This window comes from Delphinus delphis, chromosome 19 (genome assembly GCF_949987515.2).
Source record: "Delphinus delphis chromosome 19, mDelDel1.2, whole genome shotgun sequence".
Taxonomy (NCBI): domain Eukaryota; kingdom Metazoa; phylum Chordata; class Mammalia; order Artiodactyla; family Delphinidae; genus Delphinus; species Delphinus delphis.
The window spans coordinates 50,411,583-50,428,152 of NC_082701.1; the positions used below are offsets into that span (position 1 = coordinate 50,411,583).

Sequence of the window (16,570 nt, forward strand, 5' to 3'; positions counted from 1 at the left end):
AGTGGACTTAAATTTTGGACTTAAATTCCTTTTGGACTTAAATTCCTCATCCATGAAATAAGTCCATTAGCATGGAAGGAATAAGTTCCTTCCAACGTTTACAGTTTGTGGTTGTGCTTCTTAATCTTTTAAAACCCATGACCTGGGTTAGATTTTTTTTTTAAGCACAAAACAAAGAAACTAAACTAAAACCTTCCTTCCCCTCCCACTGCAGCTTATCCCCTGTTTAAAATAAGACCAGCTTAAAATAAAATAAGACCAGCTAATATTACTTAACTCCTACTACATGTCAGGCCCTAAACTAAACATTTTAGTGTATAGATTTTCTAATTCAACTCCCCCGACAACCCTAAAAGTAGGTACTATTATTAGCCCCAGTTTACAAGTGGGGAAACCAGCTGAGAGGTTCAATGTCTTGGCCAAGTTAAGAAGTGATGAAACCAGGATTGGAACTGTGATTTGATTCTAAAGACTGCGCTCTTAACCACTCTGTTATACAGCCACACCAATTTCTACATCTTTGGTACAGTCCCCACCAGCCAAAGTTCTAACTCCACTTAAAAAAAAAAAAAGAAGCTTCTTGGGTATGATTACTTTTATTTCCCACGTATAAAATTATACGGCTCAATATGCTTTTTTAAATTATACAGCCTCCCTCCCCACCCCAGCCCCACTTGTCTGGGTATGACCCCTTGAGTTCAAATTTCAAGGTCAGTGTCCTAAGGATCTTGAAGCCAAGTCATTAGTGCTCTATAAGGCTGGAGGAACTGGGTACTGGTTGGGTAGGAGGGGCTGATTGCGCCAGTGGTCATGGCTTGTCTCTAGTCTATCCCATCATGAGATCAAAAGCTGTGATTAGGAAGTGGTTGTTACTAGAGGTCAGAGGAAAATGTTCCAGCCCCATTGAAGACGAGGGCTGGTGGGGCTCTGAGTGAGCTCAGAGTTGCACTTCCTCTCCCCAGTTATTTTTGGTCTCTGTGACCCGTAGGTTTCCTGTTAGTGGGAACAGAAGGGACAGGAACGAGTTCCCAATAGAGAAATCAACGCCAAGAGTCCAAGAGCCCAGTCTCCTCTCTCTTTCCTTGGCCTTTGAACCCACTCAGGAATCCAGGCATCTAGATTCTAGTGGCCTCAGGCGCTTGGCCAGGTATTTTATCTTATCTCATAATCCCTCCGCACCACCCACCCCACCCCCGCCCCGCTTTTCAGCTCCCGGGCCCCTCATCAAGCAAGTATGTGTCTTCCTCTCCTGAACCAGTTTACCAACTCCTAACGCCCACGGACTCCTTACGTGCGCATCTCCGTGCTGAAATCTGGTCGAATTGGCCCGCTAGTTGGACAGGAGACCGAAGCTACCTCCTGGTTGGTTCCTGGGTCACCTAGGGCCCGTCTATTTAGCCTGCTAAAGTCCCCTCCTCACGCCTGCGCCCCACTCACTGCCCCAGAACAGGTTCTAAAGCCCGCCCTGCCCTTATGGCTCCGCCCCCTTCTGAGGAGTCCCGCGTTCTCATTGGTGAGCTACAGACAGGGATGTTGGCCGGGCTGGCCAGGTGCAGACACTTCCAGCGATAAGATAGATAATCCACCCTGAGACCTCAGGGATGGGGCCCAAACTCAGTGCTGCCCCCTGGCTCCTAGACCGAAAGTCAGCCCTCTCCTCCGTCTGTCCCGCCCAGGCCTCGACTCTCCACTCGCGGCCGGCGGAGCCACGCCCCCCGGCGCTGAGCGCAGGGCCAAGCGCCCGCCTGGTCTCCCTACCTATATCGCCCCCGCTAGGGGAAGGGCGCAGGCGCCTCACGCAGCCTCTCTGCAGCTTTCAAGCCCTCGTTGGTACTTTCCTCTCTACCATCCTCTGCTCCCTGCTCGGCTGCGAGTGGTCCGGTTGGGTGGGTGGGCAGAGGTGGAACGTCCTGAGCCCTGCTCCGGAAGGGGCTTAAGGCGGCAGTCCTGTTACCTCCCAGATGGCACTTAGGGCCGAGCCCCCCGACGGGGGCTGGGGGTGGATGGTGGTGCTCTCAGCGTTCTTCCAGTCGGCGCTGGTGTTCGGAGTGCTCCGCTCCTTCGGCGTCTTCTTTGTGGAGTTTGTGGCTGCGTTTGAGGAGCCGGCAGCGCGAGTCTCCTGGATCGCCTCCATAGGAATCGCGGTGCAGCAGTTCGGGAGTGAGTGCTGCGCCTGGGTCCAGAGTCCTGTGACCCTCGACCCTCGGAAGGGAGAGGAGATGCGGGGACGGTAAAGGAGATGGTGGGGGTGGGGTCAGTGCTGGAGAAGGACGCCTGTGATCTTCTCTCAGAACACTTCCTCTTCTCCAGGCCCAGTGGGCAGTGCGCTGAGCACCAAGTTCGGGCCCAGGCCTGTGGTGATGGCTGGGGGCATCTTGGCTGCGTTGGGGATGCTGCTCGCCGCCTTTGCTACCTCCTTAACCCACCTGTACCTGAGTATTGGGCTGCTCTCAGGTGAGACCCTGGGCAAGGGCGGGTCAAAAGCCTGAGTCTTTTTGGCCTCTGGACTTTTACCTTCTTCCTGCTCCTTCCAAAAGGCTTAGGGAGACGCTGAGAGAAAGTTTTGGCTAGCACCTGTGCCCAGAAGGCAATTTTGTTTTTAATTACATCGGTTTATTTATGGCTGCGTTGGGTCTACGTTGCTGCGCGTGGGCTTTCTCTAGTTGCATCGAGTGGGGGATACTCTTCGTTGCGGTGCGCCGGGCTTCTCTTGGCGGTGACTTCTCTTGTTGCGGAGCACAGGCTCTAGGCGCGCGGGCTTCAGTATTTGTGGCATGTGGGATTTATAGTTGTGGCTCGCGGGCTGTAGAGCGCAGGCTCAGTAGTTGGGGTGCACAGGCTCAGTTGCTCCGTGGCCCTTGCTCCTTCCCAGACCAGAGCTCGAACCCGTGTCCCCTGCATTGGCAGGCGGATTCTTAACCACTGCACCACCAGCAAACTCCCCCAGAAGGGAATTCTTAAGAGAGGTGACTAAAATGATAAACAGGTTAGGGGAAATCAGGAAATTCAAAGACACAAGCCCAGGGCTAGTGGGACTGGAGTGTAAAAGAAAGAATTACTGTAAAATTGTGTCAGATGTGAAAGCTGTGAAATAGATATCATTATCCTATTTACAGATGAGGAAAGGCTTTAAGCTTATGCAACTTGGCAAGTGAAGTTCACACAGCCAGAAATGGTAGAGCCCAGGTCTAACTCCAGAGTTCTATGGTAGTTAACTTTGCAAACATTCCAGAGTCCCATAAAGTATATTACCCCCATTTTGCAGATGAGATTGAGGCTAGGAGATTAAGTAAATAGACAAGGTCATACAGCTAGCAAGTATCAAGCTAGGATTGTAATTTACACCTGTGCTACCTTCTGCTGCTGGGCAGTGTTGGGATGATTGTGTGCCCTGAGCTCCTTATGGGTCCCTCAACCCCCATTTCTTCCTTTTTGACAGGATCTGGCTGGGCCTTGACCTTCACTCCCACCCTGGCCTGCCTGTCCCGTTACTTCTCTCGTCGGCGATCCCTGGCCACTGGGCTAGCACTGACGGGCGTGGGCCTCTCCTCCTTTGCTTTTGCTCCACTCTTCCAATGGCTGCTCAGCCAGTACGCCTGGCGGGGGGCCCTGCTGCTGGTGTCTGCCCTCTCCCTCCACTTGGTGGCCTGTGGTGCTCTTCTCCGCCCACTCTCCCTGGCCGAGGACCCTGTCGTGGGTGGCCCTGGGGCCCAACTTGCCAACCTTCTCCATCATGGCCCCTTCCTCCGTTACACCGTTGCCCTCACCCTGATCAACACTGGCTACTTCATTCCCTACGTGCACCTGGTGGCCCATCTTCGGGACCTAGATTGGGACCCACTGCCTGCTGCCTTCCTGCTCTCAGTGGCGGCTATTTCTGACCCTGTGGGGCGTGTGGCTTCTGGGTGGCTAGGGGATGCAGTCCCAGGGCCTGTGGCAAGACTCCTGATGCTCTGGACCACCCTGACTGGGGTGATACTGGCCCTGTACCCTGCGGCTCAGGCTCCCACAGCCCTGGTGGCTCTGACTGTGGCCTATGGCTTCACATCAGGGGCCCTGACCCCAGTGGCCTTCTCCGTGCTGCCTGAACTGGTGGGAACTGGAAAGATATACTGTGGCCTGGGACTGGTGCAGATGGTAGAAAGCATCGGGGGGCTGCTGGGGGCTCCTCTATCAGGTAAGGGGACTGGGATTTCCAGGTGGGTGCGGGCTGCCACGTCATACCATTCAGGGAGGGAATTGACATTATAGTTATGTGAATACTGCCCTCTGGTATGGTACATACACAGCCTGAATGGTCAACCACAGCAGCCCTGAAATGGGTCCAAAGTGGCAGGGTACCTACAGTTGGGGTTTTCAGAGGACCTGGTCAGACCTGGCCAGACATAACATGCCAGTGTCTGCCTTTTCCCTTGGCCCACTGGGCCCCAGGCCAGGGGTCTGAGCCATCTGGTCAAAGTTCTCCAGGCTCCTGATGCCAGAACCTTCAGACCCTTAACATTTTCCTAACTATTAACTGAAGGCATGGAAGAGAAGGCCACAGCTACTGGAAAGAAAGGCACAAGTGTGCCTGACTCCATCCGGATCCCCAAATCCCCACTGGCTGGTTCAGAGATCCTTTCTGAAAGCAGGAAGGTGGTTGAAATGGCCTTTTGAGGCCCCTGGGAAGCTGAGTTCTCGAGCTCATCCAGTCCTACCTTGAGAGTTCTAATTCTCCAAGATGATGGGTTAAGGATTATTTTCTTCCCTCCACCCCAAAATGTGTCTGAGTCCCAGGAAACAGATCACCCATGTGTATTCTTTTTCTCTCTTGAATCTAGGCTACCTCCGGGATGTGACAGGCACCTACACAGCTTCTTTTGTGGTGGCTGGGGCCTTCCTTCTTGCAGGGAGTGGAGTTCTCATCACTCTGCCCCACTTCTTCTGCTTGTCAGCTCCTACCTCCAAGCCCCAGGACCCTGTAACAGAGGCACTGGATACCAAAGTCCCCCTGCCCAGGGAGGGGCTGGGAGAGGACTGAACTCCAGGAAGGGGGAGTCAGACCCAGAAACCCAGGGGTTGTTGGCTCCAGGTCTTCTGCCCCATCTTGGCACCCACAGAACCACAGTGCCTTAAGCATCGTTATCTGCCTCCTCCCCCCCAGAGCAGGCCTGGGGCTCCTGCGATGTGTGTGCCAACCCTTTGTATTTTGTCTTATCTCTTCTTCGCTCGCACAACCTTTTCTGAAGGATCCAGGAGTTCAGCCTGCTCCACTGAGCTGTGAATCGACTGTGGAAACTCAAAGGCCAAGAGACTTATCATGTTTTACATGTGATCTCTGGTGTTGCCTCCCACATTTCTTCCCTGAAGACAGATCTTTGGGAAAGAGGGATGCCCCTTTGAGATAAAACTGAATAAGAAAACCGGACAATAATCAGAACCTCAAAAAGAATTGGGGCCCATATGCCTGGGTTGGCTGAATGGGGTCACGCTGGGGACTGGAGGGGAGGTATCCAGGAGCTCTGGTGACCCAGAGCATTTAACCCTGGACTCTGCTCTCTGGATCACAGTTCCTCCTACTTGCCCACTGACCTCCCTCTTTCCCACTATCCCCTGTAACTTAGGAAAGAAATTAAGAAAATGGTGAGGGACATGCGGGGGGTGCTAGCTGGGGAGGGGGAGATAAAGCTAAGAGAGCTGAAGTCTGGGTCTGGGATTCTTATGTTTTCATCAGGCCAGTAGAAGGAGACTGAAATGCAGGAGAGAGTTATCTGGGAAATGAGGATGGAGCAGCTAGCACCCATGAGCACCCCCCTCCTCCAACAAACTGAAGCTGATAGGCAGACAGTTTCTCAAAGATTTCCTGTTATAATGGCAAGAACTTGGGCAAAGAGAAACGGACTGACTAGACAAACACCCTTCCTGCCTCGCACGGCTTAGGGGGATCCTGTTCCTATCAACCAGCCTTTTTGGATATTTTAAGTAGAATGTTTGCAGCATCCTAGATTGCCTAACAATTGGAGATTGCCTAACAAAAGCAGATAGAAAGTCTTTATTGGGGGCGAGGCTCAAACAAGAAAATGGTCAACAAGTGCTGTCCAGAGTGGAGTGAGGGCCTCCTGGGGGGAGCAGGGCAACCTGAGGGCTGGGGAGCAGCTCCCCCCTCTCAGGGGGTGGGGTGCCTGGACGTGAGGCTGGACGGCAGGAGGGCAGCGCACTGGGCAGCCCCATGTAGATGAAGCTGCCAGAGAGGATGAAAGAGCTGCACACGAGGAAGGAGGCAGTGAAGTCTCCTGTCTCATCCCTTAGGAAGCCTGAGAGGAGGGGGAAAGGAACTCAGAGGCCTCCGTGCCCAGGTGCAGAGGAGGGGTGCGAGCGGATCTGCTGGCTCAGGCCCTTACCTGACAGGGGAGGGCCCAGAAGCCCCCCCAGGCTCATCAGCATCATCACCAGCCCGGTGGCCTGCACCACACCGCCGACGCCCACCAGCCCCGGGAGCACGCCGAAAACCAACGGGGCGTAACTTCCGGCGCTCAGCCCGTAGGCCCCAGCCGCGGCCAGCAGGGGGCCCCCCCAGCTCTCCTCGTTCCCCACCACCGGCACCAGACCCACCGCCAGCAGCCCTAACCCTGTCAGGGCCCCGAACATCGCCAGCAACCGCGGGAGGGGCACCCAACCCTGGTCCGCCAGCCACCCGCAGAGCAGCCGGGCGCCCGCGTCCCCCACGGCAGCCACCGTCACCACCAGCACCGCCCCATACCCCCCCAGGCCCCGATCTAAAGCGTGAGGGGCCAGGTGCACGTAGGGGACGAAGTACCCGCCCCCCACCAAGGCCGTGCCTAGAGCAAAAACTAAGAAGGCCCGGCGTGTGAAGAGATCTAGGCCGAGGGCAGCTAGCGGGCTTCGGGGTGGGCCCAGGGGGTCTCCAGGGAGCGCCAGGGGTCGCAGCAGGGCGCCACAGGGGGTGAGGTGGAGGGTAATGGAGCCAAGGAGGAGCAGGGCGCCCCGCCAGCCGAAATTATCGAGGAGGAGCTGCAAGGCGGGCGCCAGAAGCAGCGAGGAGGCCCCGTTGCCCGTGAGTGCCAGCCCCACGGCCAAGACTCGACGGCGGGAGAAGTAACGGGAGAGGGTCCCGAGGGCAGGGGCGAATACCAGGGCCCAGCCGGAGCCTGCGAATGGATAGGACCGGGTGAGGACAGGAGCTGGGATGCCTGCCCCCACCATCCCAGCTCGGCTGCTCGCAGGAGGCCCTCGCGCCCTTGGCCTCCAGCTGCCGACACGCTCTGTCTCCACCATCACCCCTGAAGAACCCGGGAATCCCTCTCTCCTCACCAGCAAGGACGCCCAGGCCAAGGTAGAGGTGCAGCAGACTGCGGGCGAAAGCCGAGAAGACGAAGCCGAGCGAGGTGAGGACGCCCCCAACCATCACCACGGGGCGCGCCCCCCAGCGGGTGCTCAGGGCGCTGCCCACTGGGCCTGGAGGGAGGCGGAGTCAACGGAAGACACGCTCCTGGACCCCCAAACTCGCTCCAACACTTCTCATTGGCTGTTTGCCTGGCCTAAACTTCTCCCCCTGCCTAATAGCCTCTCCGCCTTGACCTCAAGACCCACTATATTCTAGAACTTAGGTACACTGGTCGACCTTTCTTACGTTGTCTGGTAATCAACCAGGTGTGTCCCCCACCACTGCACTCATGGCCCCTCCACCCCGGTTCCCGCCTCCCACCTCGGGGCCCCCCCTCACTGGCTGCCTGCTGCACGGCCAGGGCCAGGGCGCTGACCCACGCAGTGTCCTGAGCGCTTCGGTCAAAATGCTCCGCGAGGTCAGGGAGGGCGAGGCCCAGGGAGCGTAACAGTCCGTAGGAGAGCCCATTCACCGCGAAGGCTGCGGCCGCCACCACCCAGCCCCAGCCCCCGTCCGGGGGTCCGGCTGGCTTGGGGGTCATCACCGCCTGGAGGAGGGGGACCACCTGTGAGAGAAGTCTCCAGGTCTGTGCCTCCTTTAGGGACCCGGGCATCCCTGAGATCCAGCTTCTGGCTCTTTGCCCAGGGTGGGCACGTCACCCTGAGCACGACAGGACGGAGACGGAGGAGCCTAGGGACAGAACTCCCGGGTTCGCGCGATCCCGGGACGGGATGACAGCCGGATCCCCCAGGCCTGAGACTCCCCCTCCCACACACCCGTCTCCCTTACCCGACCTCTCCGGGCGGTGCGGGGAGAGGAAGGGCTCGGCCCGCTTTTCTCCCTGCTTCCGGGGCGGGCGGGGCCCCAGAGGGAGCAAATGTAGAGATGGAGCCCAACTTGGACGGGCTCTCAAGGTAAACAGAGAGCTCCACAGGGGGGCTGAGCCACCTGGGACGGGGGGGGGGGGGTACGGAGGGCGGGGGCGAGCTGAGACAGCCAATCCGCCGAGCCGCGGGTGAGGCCAGACGCCGAGTCCTACGGGGATTGAATTATCCACTTACACCCCCAACCCCGGGGAAGGGAGGGGTGAGGAATGAATGCCGCCACGCCCACGCCCACGCACCTGCCGCCGGCTGTGCACCCGGGAGACGCGTGGATTGCAACCTCCAGCCTGCCCAACGTCGGTAGGCAACGCACGGAAATAGCGGTAGTCCTCCCAAAGCCTGAGTGGATGAGTACTTTCGTTCTCAGGGAACGTTGCTGGAGAACCTGGTAAAAGCTCTCGGATGTTAAATCACCTCCACGGAGTGTATGTTGCGTGCTTAACAATAATATGCCCTCAAGGACGGAGGAGAAGGAAGAGGACTTCCTTATGATGGGCCAGGGACATGTACACATGTCATCTTTCATCTTCACAATCACCCTGTGAAAAAGGTGTTCTTCCCATTTTACAGATAAGGTAACAAACTTAGGGAGGTTAGGTGACTTGCCCAAATCACTCAGCTTAAAAAAGAAAAAAATGGTGGAAATATTTGAATTGGGGTCTGTCCAACTGCGGAACCATACAAGAAGAACAGACCTAGGACTGAAATAGAATCCGCCACCATGGAGGGAAATGGCCTGGAGACAGTTTGATGCCAAACTGACCTGGAAATGGTAGAGCCTTTGCAGAGCCAGAGAGTTTATGATTCTGAGATAGGGGTTACTGGGAATACAAAGGATTCTTGAGGTCAGAATCGCTGAAGAGTTAGATTAGAATTTTAAAAACAAAGTTAAGAAATCCGATAATTGAACCCAGGTATTGGTTTCTTGAAAAAATTTTCCTTTTTACATTAGGATTAAGTTTACCATTAATTTACTTCAGCTGTTTGATCAAGGGATGTGTTCTTTGATTTAATTTTCCAACAGTATCAGAGAAATTGGCAGTTTACAGTTTGGCGTATGCAACATCCGAAAGCCACATGGTGGCAGTGTTTCCTAATGGTTGAGAACGTTTCTACAAATAAAGAAAAGAAAAACAGCTTCTTAATCAGTGAAACTGTAAACCTAACAACATGATCTTCGAGGGCTCTCCACTGCCTATAGGAGGTAAAAAAAACAACAAAATTCTCTACTTTGGGCATGAGGCCTTTCACAATCAAAGGTAGACTATCTTTCCATCCCACCTCCCTCCCCTCTCTCCTACACCCTTCCATCAGCCGCCTGTATGGACATGCCTAGCTTTTTCTCACTCCTGAAGTTTTGAATATGTCATGCCCTTTGCTTGAAATGGCCTGGATGGGGTACAGGAGCCCTGACACACACACCCTAGGAAGGTGGTCTCACCAGCTTCCCTAGCTGGGTGTGCTGTTGTGAAAGGCACCTGGGAGACAGAGGCAGCATGTCCTCAGCCAGGGGGAAGGCACGGAGCCCACGTCCCGACATGGCCGGTGAGGACTCTGCTCCAAGCTGAATGAGGCCAAGTGAAACAAATCACTCCCTCTCCATGGTGAAGGAGAAATGCAGGGCAGTCAAAGAGGAGACTGGGTCCTCAGGGTCTGGGAGTGACACTGAGCACCTTTACAGGATACTTATGAACCAACAGGGCATCCCAGAGCCTGGGGCTACGGTGATTGGCTGCGAAAGGGCACGTTCATCTTCTACCTCATGTTGCCTGTATTCTTAGCCAACAGTGAGCCCTGAGGGAACTCACGATGCAAACAGGATGCCCCCTATCAAACCATCAGACACTGCAGCCCTCCACCCCCAACAGTGTACCCTGAGGAGACTCAGGATGAGAAAGCCCAGGATACTGGCCCCAGATGGCTGAGGTGCGTATCAAAGGAATGATTTCAGTGAGCCCAGACTCTTGCATCTTCCCATACATGGAAAAGTGCTAAATTCCTTAAGATATCTGGTTTTCTTTAATTGACATTAATCTTTTGATGTTCTGACTACCTGGTCTTTGTTGCAAAAACTCCTGGATATCCTGGCTCCGCCCCTTGCCTCTTCGGAGCAATCTCTGAGTTATCTGCCATACTGTGTCCAGGGCTTAAGTCCTCAGTTTCATCTGCTGAATAAAACATAACTCTCAACTTTTAGGTTGTGCATTTTTCTCAGACAACAAGCAAATATAGCAGTGAGGTTGGGAGAATGAATTCCCAAGCTAGACTTCGTGGGTTTGAAGCCCATCTTTGCCACTTATTAGCTGTATTACTGTAAACAAGTTATTCAACCTCTCTGTGCCTCGATTTCTTCATCTCTAAAATGGGGATAATAATAGTAGCTACCTGATAGGATTGCTATGGGAATAAAATGAGACACTGTGTATACATGTATGAATAAGGGACTTAGAACAGTGCCTGGAACATGATATATGTCAGCCCCTCTTGCACCCCTGCCCCTTCCCCACTGGCTACACCTACTGATGCCTCAAGGTTAAAGAACCACATTAGTCTGGTGAGTTCTCAGTAGAACTACACAGCTTTATAAGACGTGAATGGCTACAAAGAGAGGTTAAACGGATTTTTTCTCTTAGTAGTGAGTGGTTTTCTTAGCATTTTCCAAAGTTTAGGAGAAAATGCTGGTCTCCCTATCTCAACTCTAAAAACAAATGAGAAGAAAAGGAGTCAAAATAAGTTTTGTTCATTCGCTTCCTCATACAAAATATTTATAGACACCTACCATGCCAGATGCTCTGCTTAGGGCTAGGATACAACTATGAATGCTACAGTCTCTCCCCTCCAAGCCCCCACAATCAAATTAAGAGAAAAAGTGAAATAAAGACATCTCAACACAACGAAAGGGACGCAGACACCATAGAGTGGTGCATGGGAGGAATTGACTCATTCTGCTTGGGCCTGCTGGGAAGGCTTCACAGAAGAGGAGCTCTTTGAGCTGGGTCTTGAAGGATGAGTAGGAGTTTGCCAGATGGCTGTGTGGGCAGGGGCATTCCAGGCAAAGGGAACTGCCTGTGGAAAATCACAAAGGCATGAACCAGCTTGGCACATTGTTTATTGTTTGGGGACCTGTAAATAGCCGCTGTGTGGAGAACAGGGAGTGTGTAGGAGAATAATGTAGGACGAAGCTGCTGGGGCAGAGGGTCCCATCATGAAAGGCCAGGCCAAGGAATTTAGATGTTTTCCCGGGGACTGATTCTTCTCAAAATTACCCCTGATGCAGCAGTCACTAATATCCACTAATACTGGAAGCTGATCACAGAGGGGAGAGGACTCATACCAGAATCAGAAGGGTCAGGAGAGTCTGGGGTGTAGACCTTTTGTGCAGGGGACGTTTCTTTGAACTATCTTGTTTTACATTGAAAATTTTGCATCCTGCTTCATAATCATTGATGCATATCTTCATAGGAAAGTTATGCTTTAAATGACTAGATAAATTATTTAAGTTTTTCTTCCCCAGTCCTCCTCTGGGCAGAAGCCACCTCTGGGAAGTCATCCCAACCACTGATCTGCGTTAGGTGCCTCCCCCTCTGCCTACTCACCCCATCTGAGCACTTTTCAGCCTGCAGTGACATCATCCTTTTTGCCCTCCACCCCTACATTGCCCCTGCACCCTGAGGCCCAGGAGGTGGGACCTTGCATTATTGATCTCTGGATCTTTGACACCCAAAGGTGCCAAAGGTGAATACAACTCACTGCATGAGAGAAACACTGAACACGGGACCCACTGAATGTGTGGACTCGGGGCCTCGTGCTCCATCAGATGTGGCGAGATCACAAGTGGTTGCTGATGGACCAAACTGGCAATGTCCACCCACGTAGAGAAAGCTCCAGAAGCAGATGCTGATCCAGGTCGGGTCTAGGGAGATCAGACAAGAGGGGCAAGGTCTGTCCATAATTTGCTTTGGGGACCACGAGATCAGGGAGTGTGTCTGTGTCTGTGAACTCTAAAACTGCTCTGAGGCTTTCTCCTGGGAGCCCCTGGGAGAGGTTCTTAGGTCCTCTGGGGCCTGCAACCTCTGGGTATCCCTGAGCTGAGCCCAGCCATTGCCTAAGGACACCCACTGGCAGCTCCCTCTGCAGAGTATGGATGGGAAGGAAGGGGCGGACAAGGGTGCAGGGCATCACCCACAGGAAACGTGGCTCTATTTGAGGTACACAAAAATATGAGGCTTTCCCGCGTTTGGCCCTGCTGATCTTGGGCTTCTAAGTGCCTAATACAGCTGCCTCTCACCCCTCGCCTCCCAGAATCTTCTCCTATCCCAGCTCACCCAAGACCAAGCCATGGGAAGTCAGCATAGACCTCAAAGTGGAAGAAGACCATGACCCAGGAAGGGGCCAAGGACACAAAGGTCAGGGCTTGTGGTTCAGGCCAGGGGAGCACATCTGCTGAGACACTCTGTAATGGGGGTGGGTCATGAAACAGGAAGATGAAAGCGCCCACTCAGTGGGGCTTAGGATGTGCAGAGAACAAATTTGCTTGGAATGACCACACCTGAATGGGGAACTGAACCAGGTCCCCTGAACCTTGTGCTGGGGCTGGGGCTGGGTAAGTGGTTGCTGAGTCTGAGGCCAGGGGAGGCTGGTGGTGGGCTTGAAGTTGGCACAAATGAGACAGAGCTGAGGCTGGAGCTAGGTTGGGGCCAAGACCTAGGATGGGACGGGAGTCCCAACCCCACGTTACTCCTCTCTGAGCCCCTCTACCAAGTTTGTCTCTGGTGCTTCTTCAATCCAGTCCCCAATCCCTTCCCTCTGTCACCCTCCCGCCCCCCACCTCCCCAGCCCCACCACCTGCTGAAGATCTGGAGCGTCTGGCTTTTGCATCTCTCTGGACAGCCCAGCCTCCAGGACAGGAGATCAGGATGGCGGAGGAGCACCTAGCTAAAGTCTGCGCCTGGTCTGTTTAAAGATCCAAATATGTCTTATTCCAGCATTTTCTGCTTCTGGGACTTTGCCCAACATGTGTGTCAAAGTCCTTAGTTGTAAGCCACAGGCACCAACTCTGACTTACCTAAGGAGAGAAACGATTGATTGCAGGATAGTGTGTAACACTCAGAATTACCAATAAGACTACAGAACTAGGTTTGGCAGGAACACAGACCGGCCACAAGTCTAAGCGAGGGGCCAAGGCCACTGCTGTCGCCATCGGACACTAGATGTCGCTGCCAGCCTTTTGCAGCCACTGGACCTAGAAACTGCTGCTGCTGCTCAGAAACATCCTGTTTGTTTGTTTGTTTTGAGAATTATCTTTTCTTTTGGTGGATAAACTGAGGACTTAAGTCCAGGAGACAGCCCCTCAGATCGCTCTGAGGGACTGTTCCGAAGAGGTAAGGGAGGAACCAGGATACACAGGAGTTTTTGCAACAAAAAACCAGGTAGTCAGAACTTCAAAAATTACTGCTAACTAAGAAAAAAAAGACATCTCAAGTTAATGAATTTAGCACTTTTCTGTGTATGGGAAGATGCAAGAGTCTGGGCTCACTGAAATCATTCTTTTGATATGCTCCTTAACTTTCTAGGACTGGTATCCTGTTTTCTTCCATCCTGTATCCCCTGAGAGTGCACAGTCCAGGCAGCTGTAGTGGCTGATGGCTTGATGGCCTTACTTGATGGTCAACAGTTGAAAATATCTTCTCTGTCTCATTCACTTCTAGCTCCAAACTCAAGTCCAGGGTCGTGCTTCTGACCACCTGAGCCTTGGTCATGTGCTCTTATCATAGCTGGAAGGGACACCAGGAGAGTGAGTACCTGGTGTTTTCAGTGTTGACAGGTACATGGGTTCTGCTTCCCATCCAAAATAATAAGGTGGAACATGTCAATCATACCCCAGTAAAGCGGAATCATCATCATCATCACAGGAATTTCTCAAACAAAGGAAGGGTTTTAGATGCGAGACAGCCCAAAATGTCCACTAAAAACTGGTCATCAGGATGGGAACGGGATTCAAATTGAGGCAGCAGGGTGTGTGCATCCTGCAAAAACAACTTGGACACGGTGAATTGTGAAAAACATGGTTCTTGATTCCCAAATCCAACGTTTTCTAGGTATCTATTAAAAGGTGGTAATACTTCAAAGCATTGTTGGTGAGACTTCAAAGAAATAAAGCTTGGAAAGGACCAGCACAACCGCAGGCAGGCACATGGTAGGCATTATACAAATGCAGGTTCCCATCCATTTCATTTCCTCCCATTTTCTGGCCACAGACAGTCACCCCTTCACCTCTACTCTCGTCTAATCTCTATTCTAGTTCCCTGTGCTCCCATGTCTTGATCTGAGAGGGGGAGTCACACCAGAAGGGGCCAGTGATGACATCTGTCTTTTCCCCTCTGTGGTACTATATATATATGCCTGTACATCTGTACACATACATATGTGTGTGTATGTGTGTTTCAGGTTTACAGGTATACTATATATATATAAATGTTTCCGGTGTACAACATGATGATTCAACATCTGTATACACTACAAAGTGATCCCCACCACAAGTCTAATTACCATCCATCACCACACAGTTGACCCCCTGTACCCACCCCCTAACCCCCTTTTCCTCTGATAACTGCTAATCTTGTTCTCTGTATCTATGAATTTGTTTCTGTCTTTTCATTTAGTTTATTCATTTGCTTTGCTTTACTTTTATTTTTACTTATGGCTGCGTTGGGTCTTCCTTGCTGCACGTGGGCATTCTCTACTTGTGGAGAGCAGGGGCTACTCTTCATTATGGTGCACAGGCTTCTCATTGCAGTGGCTTCTGTTGTTGCGGAGCATGGGCTCTAGGCATGCGGGCTTCAGTAGTTGCGGCTTGAGGGCTCTAGAGTGCAGCCTCAGTAGTTGTGGCGCACGGGCTTAGTTGCTCTGCAGCATGTGGGATCTTCCCTGACCAGGGATGGAACCCGTGTCCCCTGCATTGGCAGGCGGATTCTTAAGCACTGCCACCAGGGAAGCCATGCTTTGCTTTTTTAGATTAGACATATGATATCATATGGTATTCGTCTTTCTCAGTCTTATTTCACTTCCATGGTGTCCCAAATGGCAAGATATCATTCTTTTTTATGGCTGAGTAATATTCTATTGTGCGTATACCACATGTTCTTTATGCATTCATCCATCGATGGACACATAGGTTGTTTCCATATCTTGGCTATTGTAAATAACGCTACAGTGAACATAGGGGTGCATATATCTTTTTGAACTAGTGTTTTCGTGTTCTTCAGATAAATACCAGAAGTGGAATAGCTGGATCATATGGTAGTTCTATACTTAATTTTTTGAGGAATCTCCATACTATTTTCTATAGTGGTTGCACCAATTTACAGTCCCACCAATAATGTATGAGGGTTCCCTTTTCTCCATATCCTCGCCAACACTTATTATTTCTTGTCTTTTTGATAACAGCCATTCTAACAGTGTGAGGTGATGTCTCACTGTGGTTTTGGTTTGCATTTCCCTAACAATTAGTGATGTTGAACATCTTTTCATGTGACTGTTAGCCATCTGCATGTCTATTCAGATCCTCTGCCCATTTTTTAATTGGGTTGTTTGTTTTTTTGTTGTGGAGTGTATGAGTTATTTATATATTTGGGGTATTAACCCTTTATTGGATATATGATTTGCAAATACTTTTTCCCATTCAGTAGGTTGCCTTTTCATTTTGATGATGGTTTCCTTTGCTGGGCAGGAACTTTTTAGTTTGATGTAGTCCCATTTGCTTATTTTTGCTATTGTTTCCCTTGCCTTTGGAGTCAGATCCCCCAAAACACTGCTAAGACTGATGTCAATAGGTTACTGCCTATGTGTTCTTCTAGGAATTTTATGGTTTCATGTTTTACATTCAAGTCTTTAATCCATTTTGAGTTAATTTTTGTGCATGGTGTAAGATAGTAGTCTAGTTTCATTCTTTTGCATGTGGCTATCCAGTTTTCCTAATGCCATTTATTGTCCTGTCCTTTCTCCGTTGTATGATCTTTGTTCCTTCGAGGGTTTGTGAACTAAAGAGGCTGTGACTGGCTCCTGTTACCACAGACCTCTTCTTGTCTGTGCACAGGGTGGGTCTTTTGCCTTTCAGTTCCCTTGCTTTTGAACAGAGTTCTGCTTGTCTGCCTTGAATCTCCTTTGCCCCTGCCTGCACTTCAATGTCATTTCCTCTGCAAAGCCTTCTCCCCTACTTTCAAAGCATTTTAAATCATGCTTAAAGGCTACATGCTAGGTAGCCTTTCTTCCTAAGGGTTCCTTTCCTCTATCTCATTCAGAC

General features: G+C 51.7%; 2 protein-coding genes across 4 annotated transcripts; one reads left to right on the plus strand and one right to left on the minus strand.

Annotated features, from left to right (window-relative positions):
- The first annotated feature begins 1,773 nt into the window (after positions 1-1,773).
- On the plus strand, positions 1,774-5,647 carry SLC16A13 (solute carrier family 16 member 13). 2 transcript variants are annotated; one of them, XM_059998340.1, is made up of 4 exons: positions 1,774-2,160; positions 2,311-2,454; positions 3,440-4,177; positions 4,821-5,647. In XM_059998340.1, the coding sequence occupies exons 1-4, from the start codon at positions 1,962-1,964 to the stop codon at positions 5,018-5,020; spliced, it is 1,281 nt and encodes a 426-aa protein (XP_059854323.1). In that variant the 5' UTR covers positions 1,774-1,961; the 3' UTR covers positions 5,021-5,647. The 2 variants fall into 2 exon arrangements, with proteins under 2 accessions (XP_059854323.1, XP_059854324.1); XM_059998341.1 differs by lacking the exon at positions 2,311-2,454.
- Positions 5,648-6,016: 369 nt separating this feature from the next.
- On the minus strand, positions 6,017-8,178 carry SLC16A11 (solute carrier family 16 member 11). Of its 2 annotated transcripts, XM_059998337.1 has the most exons (5): positions 8,174-8,178; positions 7,724-7,931; positions 7,312-7,455; positions 6,381-7,148; positions 6,017-6,293 (listed from the first exon to the last, which is right to left on the minus strand). In XM_059998337.1, the coding sequence occupies exons 2-5, from the start codon at positions 7,923-7,925 to the stop codon at positions 6,064-6,066; spliced, it is 1,344 nt and encodes a 447-aa protein (XP_059854320.1). In that variant the 5' UTR covers positions 7,926-7,931; positions 8,174-8,178; the 3' UTR covers positions 6,017-6,063. The 2 variants fall into 2 exon arrangements, with proteins under 2 accessions (XP_059854320.1, XP_059854319.2); XM_059998336.2 differs by lacking the exon at positions 8,174-8,178 and having other exon boundaries at positions 7,724-7,940.
- Between the last annotated feature and the right edge of the window lie 8,392 nt (positions 8,179-16,570).

Bases quoted from the DNA above. Each gene is read 5' to 3' on its own strand.
- SLC16A11 (XM_059998337.1), bottom strand. From the start codon at position 7,925: ATGACCCCCAAGCCAGCCGGACCCCCGGACGGGGGCTGGGGCTGGGTG. The intron at 7,149-7,311 runs GTGAGGAGAGAG...ATCCATTCGCAG, and splicing joins TGGCCTGGGCGTCCTTGCTG to GCTCCGGCTGGGCCCTGGTA. The intron at 6,294-6,380 runs GTAAGGGCCTGA...CCCTCCTCTCAG, and splicing joins TCTGGGCCCTCCCCTGTCAG to GCTTCCTAAGGGATGAGACA.
- SLC16A13 (XM_059998340.1), top strand. From the start codon at position 1,962: ATGGCACTTAGGGCCGAGCCCCCCGACGGGGGCTGGGGGTGGATGGTG. The intron at 2,455-3,439 runs GTGAGACCCTGG...CCTTTTTGACAG, and splicing joins GAGTATTGGGCTGCTCTCAG to GATCTGGCTGGGCCTTGACC. The intron at 4,178-4,820 runs GTAAGGGGACTG...TCTTGAATCTAG, and splicing joins GCTGGGGGCTCCTCTATCAG to GCTACCTCCGGGATGTGACA.